Source organism: Panicum virgatum, chromosome 5K (assembly GCF_016808335.1).
Source record: "Panicum virgatum strain AP13 chromosome 5K, P.virgatum_v5, whole genome shotgun sequence".
Classification (NCBI taxonomy): domain Eukaryota; kingdom Viridiplantae; phylum Streptophyta; class Magnoliopsida; order Poales; family Poaceae; genus Panicum; species Panicum virgatum.
Genome location: NC_053140.1, coordinates 19,846,154 through 19,859,861, shown reverse-complemented (window position 1 = coordinate 19,859,861; position 13,708 = coordinate 19,846,154). Strand labels below are relative to the sequence as shown.

Here is a 13,708-nt window from a genome sequence, read left to right as displayed (position 1 = left end):
CCAAGTCCGGGCTGGCCCAGTCAAGGCTACATGAAAGTAGCTCACTATGACAGCGTCGTTGCCACCAGCTGCTGTGATGGCAGTGACGTACACCTGCAGGAATTCCGACGGATTAGTGGTACCGTCGTACTTCTCCGGCAGGTGCGGGCGGAACTTGGATGGCCATGCCACCGCGCGGAGGTGATCTGCTAGCGCAGTGCAGCCCACCCCCGCCACCGGGGTTCCCGCCTGTATCCGGGCGTTTCCCGGAGGCTTGGGTGCAGCTGCATCCAGGTCGGCGTTGAGGTTGCGACCCTCGATGTTGAGGCGGCGTTCTCGCGCCCTTTCGAGGGAGACGCGGGCGTCCTCACTCGCGCGCCTGCGGTTGAGCTCCGCCCGCAGGTCTTCTGTTCGTGCACTCCTCACCGTGGGAGAGTGCACGGATGCCGACGCGCCGCCCTGGCGCCGGTGGTACGGTACCATCGCAGTACCAGGCGGAGGTCGTTGCCCAGTCCTTGCAGAACTGGGGGAGGCCTGAGCCATGTGGAGGAGACGGTCAACGTCGTCCCACCACTGCCTTAGAGCGTCTGGTGAAGCTGCAGCAGCCGGAGGGTTGCGGAGCGACTCCCTAGCTGCCGCCAGCGCCCCACCGCTCGCAGCTTGTGAGGGGGCCTTTGACGGGCGCCCTGACACTCGCTGACGTGCAGCGTGCGCCGCTGCTGACGGCGGCTGCTCCACGGGCACGGTTGCCCCTGGTGTAGGAAGGCGAGAGGCGCGTGGCGCGGATGACGCCACACCCTCCGCCATCTCCACGTCGTCATCGTCGTGGTGAGAATGCTCCACCACACGAACCATGGAGACAAGGAAGAGATGAACTAAAACTCGCTAGCCCCCTACCTGGCGCGCCAAATGTCGTGGTGTGCAAACCCACAGCCGGGTGCCGGAATGCACCTGCCTAAGCCCTAAGGGAGTATGAACTCGAGGGGTAGCTAGGCTTAGTTCGATCTCGATCAAGAAAACGATGAACACAAGGGTTTAGAGTGGTTCGGGCCGTCGGAGCGTAATACCCTACGTCCACTGTGTGTTGTATTGCTCGTCTGTGTTAGAACGGGATTGCTTTGAGTGAATCCAAGCGAGAGCTGTGTAGCGGGCTCTGTGTCCTTGTGTCTAGGTCTAGCGAGCGCCTCCCTTTTATATCTCAAGGGAGGTGCGTACATGACAGTTGGGTCCCCGACAGATGGGCCCAACGACGTAGTATAATATAACTCATGGCAGAGAGCATCATGGCATTGCAGGCGACGGAGATCTTATTCCCGGATTTTCTTGCCTTGTCCGCATGGATGCGCTGACCGGCGCAGATCCTCCGACCGGCGTGGCCTTGCCCTGTCTTGTCGAAACGGCGCCAGGCGTAGCTTGCGGCGTAGCTTGGCGTAGCCTGCCGCGTAGCTGTACCAGCCGTGTAGCTTGCGGCGTATGCGACATGATGGAAAGGGCCGTGCCGTCGTATCCATTTAATGCGGTAAGGCGTGCTCTGCGCAGGCGCGGCGCCTGCGGCTGCACTGTGTTCCTCGGTAATATGCGGTGTACAGTGAGGCCTGACAAAGGCTGCCCCATGTTCTGCGGCGTCAGAGCACGCTTCAACCACCCGCATTGAATGCGGTGGGTGGGCGAGTCTTCCAGCGGAAGACTCGCGTCCCCCGAACCCCGCCTCGGCGGTATTCTGGTTCCATGCACGTGGGGGGCCCGGTCGGACGCCAGGAGGTCCCAGACCCCTACGGGGGGTCCGTGCCCTTAGCTGTCGGCGCGGAGCTTCCCTTCCTCGGGGACACGTGGCGTTTCCGGACCGTTCCCCGAGCGGGGAACGGGTCCGGGGCCGTTGGCCTGGTGAGGTAAGTTCCGGACCCTAGGGGTCCGGCTGCTCCGTCCTTTAGGGCGTAGTTGTAGATGACTACGCGAGTCATGCCTTGCTGCAGTAGAAGTGGATATCCCTGCTACAGGGTACCGACACTAGCCATTGATTTGACCATGAATAAGTCCATGCAAAGTGTGATTCATCAATTTAGGATTTGAACATGAATCAATCTGACAAGAACAGGAGCTGGTTGCTGCTCTTGTCAGATGCAATTGGGAATTAGATGATAAAATATGAAAAAACTGAATGCCAGAAATGATCTAATTCGAACCACAACTAGGAGCCGAATGTCCTGCACAAGAATAAGATCCTGATTAGTAGGAGAGTCAGCTGCATGCATCTTTCGTGGTGTCTTTTTCAGCAAGCTGGTCACGGGTGGAATAATGAGAGAAGCAGGTTGCCCTTACGGTATGCCCATACCCTGCCAAAAGGTGCTTTTTGCCTAACTCTCCGTTAACTTCCGTTAGCCTCACTCAGTCAATCTCCACCGCTATCTTCCTATCCAATGGCTAAGCATCTCAATGGGCACATGCCCATGCGCGCACAGAAACTGCTCTCAAGGAGAATGAGATGAAACCGTTGCAGAAGATGGAATGTTTGCTGATTTCTTAGGAATGTCAAAGCTGCAACTTTGGAGCTGAATTAATGACAAATTTTGTACCATTCTAGAGTTGACTGCTCTTCCTGACAAAGTATTCTAACTATCATGTACAGTGAATCGTTTTATCTGAAAATACATGTGGATGTTTTGAAATAAGCAAGTGATAGATGTTTTGAAATACTTTGGGGATTGTCCCCATTGATTTTTTCCCCAGGACGGTCGCTGTGTTTCGCCGAGCCGGATGAATTCTGCTTTGCGCGCCCTATTACGATCTTAACATTTTGGGTATCTTTAGTATGTAGGAGAAAAAATAAATGCAAATGGATTCAATTTTTAATAGTGATGTAAAGTTGAGATATGATAAATTGGGAAAGGATCACCTAATATTTGCACACAATTCCACCGGTTAATCGAAGACGTGCAACACATACATACATGGCAAGAAAAAAGTTAATACATTGGAGCAAATTTAAAACTAAATCAAGATATTATTTCTGTTGGCAGTGGCAACGATAATAGTTCACATAGAGATAACATTATTCAGGTTGCCCATATAACTTAGATAACTAAAAGCACGACCAAAAAGCACTCTGATTAGAACTACCACAATAATAGTGTGAAGCATGGTTGAAAATACCTCGGTCACAATAAATTAGAATAATATATATATTGGGCCTCCTCTTGGTGCTCCTGAAGTACCTACACCTCGCCTGCAAAAATAAACATCAAAGACAAGTCAAAACTTCTCTATATGGTTCTTTTAAAGTTGGCCCTTCTCTTCTCGACCCCTTTTTTCAAAACTTCTATATATGACCCTTTAACTTCATTTTCTCCCTAATCTGACCCTTCCGTTAATTTTGGGTGTCCACAGCATTAGCAACCACGTGAAAAAACCATTTTACCCCGCTACATGAGCATAAACAATGATGTTAACATGGAGTAATAATGAGTAAAAAATCAGCAACATTTGATTACCTCACTTCCATCATAGCAGCAATATTTGGTTATGAAAATACAAATAGGGGTAAAATAAACTTTTCACATGGCTGATTACACCGCTAACACTCAAAACTAATAGGATGGCCAGATTAGGGAGAAAATGAAGTTAAGGGATCATATAGGGAAGTTTTTTTTAAAAAAAGAGACCAAGGACAGAAGAGCTCACTTTAAAAGGCCATATAGGAAATTTTCTCTATCTCATATGGTGGAGGAAGTACTGGATTAAGGACCGGGTATTCCCATTGCACACCGGTGCGCCTTATCTACCTTCTCCTCCACGTGTCTCCACACAAGCTTCTTGTTGGCGTTCGACCTCGTGCCGATGCCTCCCTCCATTCCTCGCATCGAGCTTAAGTAGCGGCGTAGATAGGGACGACCGGACAAGGAACCGCGATGATCCCGTGAAGAAGGAAGGAGACTTCTATTCTCAGCATGCTCGTCAAGGTGCTATCTTTTCACAGAGCATGACTCCCACCAATGCTACATGCACAACCCATGTATAGCGGGAACAGCTACAACCCGCGTATGGACACGTCAATTAAGAATAGCATATGCACTCGGTAAAAGAAGCGTATATTATAAACAATACTTTCAAATATGATATAATTTATATTATTATATTTCATTTGATTAGATCTTAAAATAAGATCTGCATTTAAATATATTTGGATGATTTTTTAATTTAGTGGTGAAGCTAGAACAAATTTCATTACAAATATTGTATACCTAAATAATATAAATTGTTGGAAAGCAAAAAAAAAAAGATTCAACAAAAAGAAATGTTCCGAATGTATTCCATCGTCTCAGAATAAAAAAAATTCCAGAACAAGAAATTATTTTAGATTTAGAATAAATAAATATTTTAGAAAAAAATTATTTTGGAATAAATAAAAAAATATTTTAAAAAAACATTACCCAAATATAGTCAAGTGTGGTCTAGTTTTTGAGATCTCAACGTAACAAACACAATGGTGTAATCAAAATTTAATTTGGATAATTAGTTTGTAAAATAGATCATTTTTTGTTTGGATGTATGCTTGAGAGAAAGGCTTGGGGGAGGGAAGAGATGTGGGGGCCTGCTCCCTGCGGCCTGCTCTCACGCTGTGTTCTCACATGCTTTCTTGTTGTCAACGTGGCCATACCCGGAGGCGTGAGGTGAGAGCTCCGTGAGTTGCGTCCGTGCAAGCAGGAGCTAGCAGGTTTTAAGAAACTCGATTTGGATTTTCTCCGTACGAGGCTATACGAAGTTGCAACATTTCCCAAAAAAATTACCATCGTTTACCATGCCATTTTCCTATTTCACTGTTTTTCATTTCCTTACTTTTCTATTTTACATGCCGGTGAAAAAAATAAAATAGGCTAATGAAAGAACTCAAACGGCATGGCTATTTATTAGTGTCTGATTGATGGGATCGCGCTTGAACTATAAATGTTACCATAGTGTACTGGTAGCAGCATGCCACTAAAACACACATTGCATTCCATTCCATCAGATTCAACTTAATTCTCTAGATCACATTAATATCGGAGTTCGGAAATATCCTTTACAGGTAATATGAGACGCCTGAAATAACTTCAAATGACATATTCAGAGACTGGCCTACTGAGCTAAACATAGAGTTGAACATAACAGCAGCATTCATGATAGACTAGCTGTAAACTTGTGGTTAATCTTTCCCTGTTACAGAGAAGTACAAAGGAAGTAAATATGCCGCTTACTTGCTAAACATTGAAGTAAAAAAACAACAAGATAGTTACCAAATTGATTAAAAAGTGGTTACTAGTTTACAAGATGATCGAGATGGTTTAATAACATTCATTTACAGGGGCTGCAGCAGAGTAATAAATGGATTTCAACTAATTGCTCCATATAAAAACTCAATTGTCAGAGTAATCTCTGTATTTCATCCTTGATTTGACATCTGCCAGCTGCGCCATCAGTACAGGATTGCAGTTGCTGAATGCTAAAGACCTAAGGGAGCGTGGCAACGAATCTTCAGATAAGTAAGTTAACTTGGGACAACCATATATGCGCAGCATTCTCAGGGAAGGCGTGCTTGACAACACTTCAGGCAAGGACTGAAGGTTAATGCAATTGTGGATGCATAACTCTTGCAGTGAGCTCAGACTTCGAAACCATTCCTTTCTGTCTCCAGTGAATATTTGCTCCTCAGACGAACCATTTATTTCTAACTTGAGGATTGAGCGAGAGCGCTTCCACAAGCAAGGAAGTTGGATTACAGATGTTTTGTCCACCAACAGAGACTCCAGTGCCGGGAAATTTGTCTGTTCCTCATCATCTTCGGATACTATCATCTCAGGATCATTCAGTTTAGAACAATTTAAGATGGAAAAGGACTTCAAATACAAGAAACATGGCAGCTCCAACAATCTCAATTCATCACAGTTCTCCAGAGTAAAATATCTTAGTGCTGTCAAGTGCTGCAATATCTGAAAGGGGAGCTCTGTTATGTGAGGACAGTTTCGGATCTCCAAGGTAGTCAAAGAAGTAAGATTTTCCAGGCAACCAGGAAGGGACTTTACAAAATCACCACAGGAATTCAGTATAAGGCATCTGACTGAGGTTGGTAAAACAAACTTTTCTGAATCAGTAATGTTTGGACAATCCACGATTTCCAGCTTCTCAAGACTATTGTAGCCTTGAAATCTTTTCCATGGAAGAGATGTGATACGCGGGCAATTTTTCATGCTTAATGAAGTCAAGGAGGTAACATTTGAGAGGCAGTTCGGAAATGATCTATCCAGATCGCCACACCGACCAATAGAAAGCTGTTTGATAGAGGAAGGTAGGCTCATCTGACAACATGCGACGAGGTTCGGGCAATCAAATATCTCCAGCTTCTCAAGATGTGTGAATCCACTGAATCTCTCTACAGGAACTGATGATAGATCATAGCAGCCACTGACTTGTATGGACCTGAGAGCTGGTAGGTGATGCGGAAGAAGCCAATCGTCAATATTACTTAAATTTGGACAGCATTCTATGTGCACCCTGGACAACAATGTGCTCTTTATGCTACTCGTAGTTTTGATTCTGTCAAAATCTGTAAGTTCTTCACTTTCTTCCCATAACAAAGGAAGAGAGTGCAGTCCCACATTGATAAGTTTCAGTTCAGTAATAGATGAAGGAAGACTAGGTATATCCAGGAGATTACAGCAATTTTCAAGCCAAACTCCACGTAGGAAAAGTAACTTATCTGTGGTTAACCAGGTAGGTATGGTACTGCCAAAGTAATGTGTAAGTTGCAATAGCTTAAGATTGGGATGTGGCTGTAGCGCCTCGAGCACCTCCTCATCAAGGCCGAAGTCTCTGCGGCACGAACTGGCCACTCTTCTTGAAGACCATTCTAGAACTAGCTTATCAATGTACTGCTTGTCACTCAGTTTAGCTCTAGTTGCTTCACCCGTGTCTTTAATATTCTCAAGACTTCTAACGTGTAAGCTTCCATGCAGGTGCTTTAGCCCTTCCAGTTCTTCAATCCTGTATCCAGGCATTGCGCTGACTACAAATAGTGGCAGATCCCTTAAAGAAGTTAAATTCCCGATCTTGAATATCTTCGAGAACATTGCACTTCTTGCGTACAGTTTCCGCAGGTTGATAAGATTATTGAACCTTGGGGGAAATGCTTCCAGAGGACAGTCCAAGACTCTAAGAATCATTAGATTGTGAAGATAACACAATCCATCAGGCAAACTCACAATTCTAGTGTAAGACACATCAAGGAATCGAAGAAACTTGAGGTTACCAATGTTTTCTGGCAGCACTGTTATGACGCAACCGCTTAGATTCAACCAATGAAGCTTAGTAAGATGATTGCACCAAAAATGAATAATAGTATCTAATTTAACTTTTAGTTTCTTCAGTACTAAAAGGGAAACCAATTGTTTTTGGTTTCCCAGTTCCATTAAGTTTCTCAATTCCAGATCATCGGCCCACACCGACAAATGATGGACAGTTTTTAGGATCTCAGATTTTCCATTTGTTATTCGGACATTTTCTTCTGATGAAGCTGATCGTAGCATATCATGCAAAAGATCATGGATGACAAAGTGATCTAGCAAGAGTGGAGCTTTCTGTAGAAAACAGCTTGCCATCAAATCAACAAAATAATCTGCCCCAAGATCTTCCTTGTCAGGATTCCCCACAGGTGAAACACAGTTAGCCACCACTGTAAAGATATCAACCAAAAGGTCTTTATCAAAATGGTAAGATTTGGGAAAGAGAGAGCAAAGCAACAAACACACTTTCAGATGCGAGGGAATACAATGGTAACCAAACTGAAGGGCTGCCAATGTGACGTTTTCTTCCTGCAGTGACTGCAGAATACGATCCACCATAGTATTGTACTGCACTGCATAGGACCTTAGAAGGCCTCCTAGAACTTCAGCTGCAAGTAGGGATCCTTTTAACTTCACAGCAATCCCTTTAACCTTCTCCAAAACATTATCTTCATTTGCACACTCAAGAGCCAAAGCACGTGAATCAAAAAATGACCAATATGAATCATCCGGTAGACCATTCAACAGAATTGCACCCATTGTAGCTACTAATTCCCCTACCTTCTGGGATCTAGTAGTCACCAAGAGTTTGCTCCCTTCCATTCCGAATTTTAGTTGCGTGCAAAATTTCTGCCATTCAGACCAATCTAAAATATCCTCGGCCTCAGGCCACATGCCGTCAAGTACGACTAGAAATCTGCGCGACATGATATTCTCCTTCAGAATTTCTTGAAGAGCATTTTGGTTCAAGAATGACTGGTTACACCCAGTGACACATTTCACTATCTCTTCAATCAATAAAGTAACATCAAAGTCTGACATATGGATCCACATTTTCAAATGGAAATAGTTATCAACTCTTGGATCATTGTAGATAAACTTAGTCAGATGTGTTTTCCCAAACCCTGCTTCCCCAATGATAGACAACACGCCCATATCTTGTTTCCTTGCTCTCTTACTACAAACAGGACTTAAACTACTATATCTATATTCATTGCTAGGTTCGGATGAATCAACTGGTTGCAGCAGTATCTGAATCACCTTCTCATATACCTCCTCTCTACCAAAAATGTTCTCGCTAGAAGCATACAAGCATGGATGACGATATTTCAAGAAGTCCAATGGTGAATTGTTTGTAAAATTCCACTGATCTGTAGCCTCTTCCTGCAAGTCATCAGTCAGATTAAAATGGCCTTTCGCACTAGCAAGCAAAGTGGAAGAACCAGAGCTTTTAGACTGATCTGGTGCATCGTCGTCTTTTTTCATGACAATACTAGCACATGTTTCTTCCAAAAGCACACCGCAGCTCTGCAATAAATAATTATCTATGTGGTCCATTTGTGTTGACAAGTATGGCACCCACCCGTCTTCAATAGGACTTGGTCTCTCTTGTTGGTCACTGGCAGGCCGCACAGCATCATTCTCTGTAGCCAAGTTCCCTAGTTCCATAGAAGTCCAATTGTCTAGTTCCCTTGTTCCATAGGCGTCCAATTGTCCAGAACTTAAAAAATCATCAATATAATGGCCCTGCTGTTCTGGCTGTGAAAATGTTGAAACTGTTGCCTGCTTTTTGATGAATATCCGACAAAGCACATACTCACCACGAACTTTGAAAAGGTCCTCCCATTGCCGCCCCTAAATTTAGAACAGTTACCACGAAATATAAATGGTTTAGGAAAGATCATGATTATTTGAGAGCAAACCATAAATATTGCATTGTTTGAAAAAAAAGAACATCAATTTGAAGTAATAAATTTGCAGAAAATATGAAATGTTCGAAGGAAGTGTAGCATAACAATGAGTTGAATTTAGTTGGTTCCATTAGACACATATGTAATGGAAATCTTTTTTAATCGGAATTTTTTGTGTGATAGAATGATCTGGATGTCAAACAATATACCAGGGCCAATGGCGGCCCATAAACATCAGGACTACCATTGTTTGTACCGAGAAACCGAGGAAGATAGGTGAACTTGAAGGCAATAAAAGGGAACTTGGATCAAGAGACGACATTATATTCAGAAAGAAGGCATAGAACATCTTTTATGCAGCTTATTTAGGGATGAAAATGGTACGGATATATTCCGTCTATCTGTCCGACTGATGGGTTCAGAGACTAAATGAAATAAACCGTTCCTATAACCGGGTATTCAATATCTGTACCGTATCCGTACCCGAATACTCAAGTGGGATATATGAGATATGAATAGGTTGGATATCAATATCCAGCACATTTGACACTATTCGTATCCAAATCCAGATCCAAGTAAAAAACAAATATGTGTATTCTTATTTGTATATATCCATCTGTATCGGATCCATATTCATCCCTAGGCCTATTAATCAATGTTTCACAGATAAAGCAGAAGCTGTGTGAAACCATAGAATTTTGTAGTACAGCCATCTTTTTCCACAAAAAAACGTTGTGCAACAATCACAAACTATGCTAAATAGAGCCAGTGGAGAAGGGCAGACCAGTGCTAAAAAAGTTGACCTACAGGGAGACTACTACTGGAGGGTGTGTATGACATGCTTAGATATTTTCCTCACTCCAATCATTTGGAAGGAGTGAAATCGTAGAGTTTTTGAGACAAGAATTTGCGCCCGCACCAAGTGTTCCAGCTGATTCAGGAAGACATCAAGTTGCTTAATTGGTTCTCTTTTTTGAAGGGTTACATCCTCTTTAAATCCCATAAAAACGGCCGCACAAATTTACCTCAACAAAATGCTTAAGCGGTCCCCCTACCCGGACTTGGATAGTCAGAGACCATCAAAATAAAGGGTGTCCTCAAGGCTATATACTTATCCATGTCTACGATATATATACCATGCACTGGTTTTCTTTGGAGCACATGTATACAACGCTAAATTCCACAAACGTCCTCCCCGCGTTCTCGTCTTCAACTGACGGCAAGCCCACCGGTAAAACGATTCGTAGAAATACCCCATTTTTTAGGGGGAACATATCAGGTGCAAACCAACTTTTCTGTGAAAACTATGCAAACTTAGATATGAACCACCGGATCAACATCCAAGGGAAGTGTGCATGGAGAGGGGGAGGGGATTTGCAAAAGTGTGATTAGCTAATCCAAGAACGGGCTGTTAATTGTAAAATTACCCCCCTCCCTATGCCCCTTGTATGTTGATCCGGTGGTACAGATCTAAGTTTGCATAGTTTTCATAAAGAGGTTGGTTTGCACCTGATGTGTTCCCTTTTTAGGGATGGATCAAAAAATAACCCGCTCCTACAAGGGAATCAGAGCTACTGACCCGCCCCAGAAATTGCATTTTTAGAGGTGGATGATGGTGTCACCCGTCCCTAAAAATGGCCACCACTTTTACTGGCAGATGACGCCATCACCCACCCCTGAAAATTAATTTTTAGAGACGCGTGATGCCATCACCCACCCCTAGAAAATGGCCACTATTTCTAGGGGCGGATGATGGTGTCACTTTTTAGGGGCGATGATAGCATTACCTGCTCCTATAAATGGTCTCACACAAAAAAACATCATAATTTTTTCATATAATCTTGGATGAAGACAAACTTTATATCAAATTGTAGAGTTTGGAAAGATATAAAATTTATAGTTGATATTTTTTTATTTAATATCATTTAATAGTCCAAAAATTATTATAAATTATGTAGTTTCAAAATCTACAAGTTCTAATTTATTTTCAAACAACCTCAGATGTAGAGTAGTTCCATATCAAAGTTGTAGTGGTAAGATCTAAATTTTTTGATTTATACATTATTCATTTAAGATCATTTAGGATCACAAGATCACTTACTAGTTTTGCCCTACATAAGCCTATGACTATATACTATCTCATAGAACTCAAGTTGCATTGTCAAGTTTCCACAATCTTATTTTTTTCTCCATATCTTTAGTTCATAATAACCATAGTATAGAAGTTTTATTTTTTATTTGTTATGCTATATTTAAAGATTTAAATAAAGTTTTGGAATAAAATAAAAAATACTTTTTGGGGCGTGTGATGACGTCACCTGCCCCTACAAATTAATTTCAGAGCTAATATAAAAGAATAGCATATCTTATAAATGCATAGGTGACTGTACTGTGGTGAAGAGGAGGGTACGTACGAGACTTGAGAAGTGGTTTGAACCTCGGTTTATACAACTGTGCATATTTTGTCAAAAAAATAGTACCTCAGTGGTAGAGGGGCTTGTGGTGGTGGCAGATTGGTCGAGATATTTTTTTATTTTTAATTTTACTAGTGAAGATGTATGGTACCACAGGCACATATTTAATTTTCATTCCATCAAGCAATGACTTTCCTTCCAAAAATAATACATGTCTTTCTTTTCCTTCCATAAAACAATAATATCAATTATTATCCTTTCAAAATAAATAATGGTAGGAATTATGGTTGAATGCATATGGAAAGAAAGTAAAGTGTCTTATAAAGAAAGAAAAGTAATATGCGGGTACAAGAGGTGGGTAGACTAACGCTTGGTGTAAAAAGAATTAGAATTTTGGTGAAAATATTTTCGTGCTATTAAAAAATGGGACTCCATCCTCTTTCGTTAAAATTTTTGGACCTGATAAGTGGGGCCTTCGTGAGGGGTATGGGTCTAATCTTGGTGAGAAAGAGTTTTAATTGTTTCAACTTTTTATAGATAGATTATTTTCAAACTTTTTCTATTTTTTTTAAATTTTTAGAATTTGATTTGTAGGGATGGGTTATTGTAGGTGCAGGTGACACCATGAACTGTCCCTACAAATGCATTTGTAGTAACAGGCACATTATTGGTTCCTACAAATCGATTTTTAGCTGCAAGAGTTAGGAACGAGTACTGCATACATTTCTAGAAATACATTTTTACTTGCTCTAAAAATCCTTTTTTAGTAGTACAATAGACCCGGCATCCATCACCAAGTTCGCATCATGGGCGGACAACGAGCTCCAAGGCCTCGACATCATGTGGAGGGTGGCGAAGGTGGGGGCAGCATCGCCTTCTGCAGTTCTGCAATCGCTGCGTATGGGTGGATGCTCGGCTAACTCGGCCACTTTGACAAAAATGTACTACTAGTCCGCCGTTCTTTTTCTTTAATTTCCTATATTACACTCATCTAAGTAGTATTATACTGCTCCTACTAGAACATGTACGGTGGTTTGATGGCACTAATTGGGCATGTTACTTCTACAAATTGATTTTTAGCTGCAAGAGCTAGGCACATCACTCCTACTAATTAGTAATACCGCTCCTATTCGCACTTGTGTGGGTGGGACGCATCCCTAGGAGTAACTTATGTGAATCACTACTGTATGCCCAGTACAAAGGAGAAGCCACAAAGATTGAAGGAGCTAGCGCTGGAAATGCCCGGATATAGATGTGGCAATGTTGAACACTGATGTTGAATTATTAGCCTGCTTAAGAGGGGTCCAGAGGCTGCAAATTGAAAAGGGAGTAGCAAACATTGTCCTAGAGATAGATGCTATCATGATTACTCATGTGAGGGAAGGGATTATGAGTTATGATCATTCTACCGTCGGGAATAATATAATGTATGGGAGCTGAAGCATTTTGTTACCTTTAAATTTTAATTTCTGCAAGATATATCATGTATGGTCAGAGAACCTGTAATTATGTTGCTCACGGTCTAGCAGCATGGTTGGTGGCTAGGTGCTGCTGAAGTGGCCGGAGCTAATGTATAGTAAAGCTCCAGACTTGTAAATGAGCTTGTTGCTAGCGATTTCTCTAGCATCAGGTTGCAATGGAAAATTGTCCATTTCAAAATAAGAAAAAGAAAAGAAGAGAGAGACTGTATCACACGAAACGGAAAGGAAGAGACCATTCATACCTCAACGCGGTACTCGTGCATAATCCAGTCTTTATTCCTGGTACCCTTCGGTGCCTTCCCCGTATAATGGCAAAAAGTCTTCTTCATCCCAATCACCATCCTATTATTACCGTCGTCCTTAACCGCCCTTTCCTTCCCTACTGATTTCCAGTATCCGCCCGGTGTTGCTCGATCAACCCGGCTGCTCAAGCCCGCTCGGTGCCTCAGGTTGAAGACATACCATTCACTTGTATCCAGTCGTGACGTCTCGGGCAAATCCCATGGCTCCACCTTGCGAAGGTCAACCTCAGGAATTATGCTTTTTCCATGCGTTTGTTGGCCAAGCAACTTCGGCTTCAGGTGGTGGTTGATCAGCTCAGCATCAGTTGG

General features: G+C 42.7%; 1 protein-coding gene across 1 annotated transcript; it reads right to left on the bottom strand.

Moving 5' to 3' along the window:
* Positions 1-5,173: 5,173 nt before the first annotated feature.
* Positions 5,174-13,477, bottom strand: LOC120706856 (putative disease resistance protein RGA3). The gene is made up of 2 exons (XM_039991583.1): positions 13,340-13,477; positions 5,174-9,146 (listed from the first exon to the last, which is right to left on the bottom strand). The coding sequence occupies exons 1-2, from the start codon at positions 13,436-13,438 to the stop codon at positions 5,370-5,372; spliced, it is 3,876 nt and encodes a 1,291-aa protein (XP_039847517.1). The 5' UTR covers positions 13,439-13,477; the 3' UTR covers positions 5,174-5,369.
* Positions 13,478-13,708: the final 231 nt, after the last annotated feature.

Excerpts from the sequence above, each read along its gene's own strand:
- LOC120706856 (XM_039991583.1), bottom strand. The coding sequence starts at position 13,438 with ATGGTGATTGGGATGAAGAAGACTTTTTGCCATTATACGGGGAAGGCA. Across the intron at positions 9,147-13,339 it reads TGCACGAGTACCGCGTTGAG|GGGCGGCAATGGGAGGACCT; the intron begins GTATGAATGGTC and ends TTCTAAATTTAG.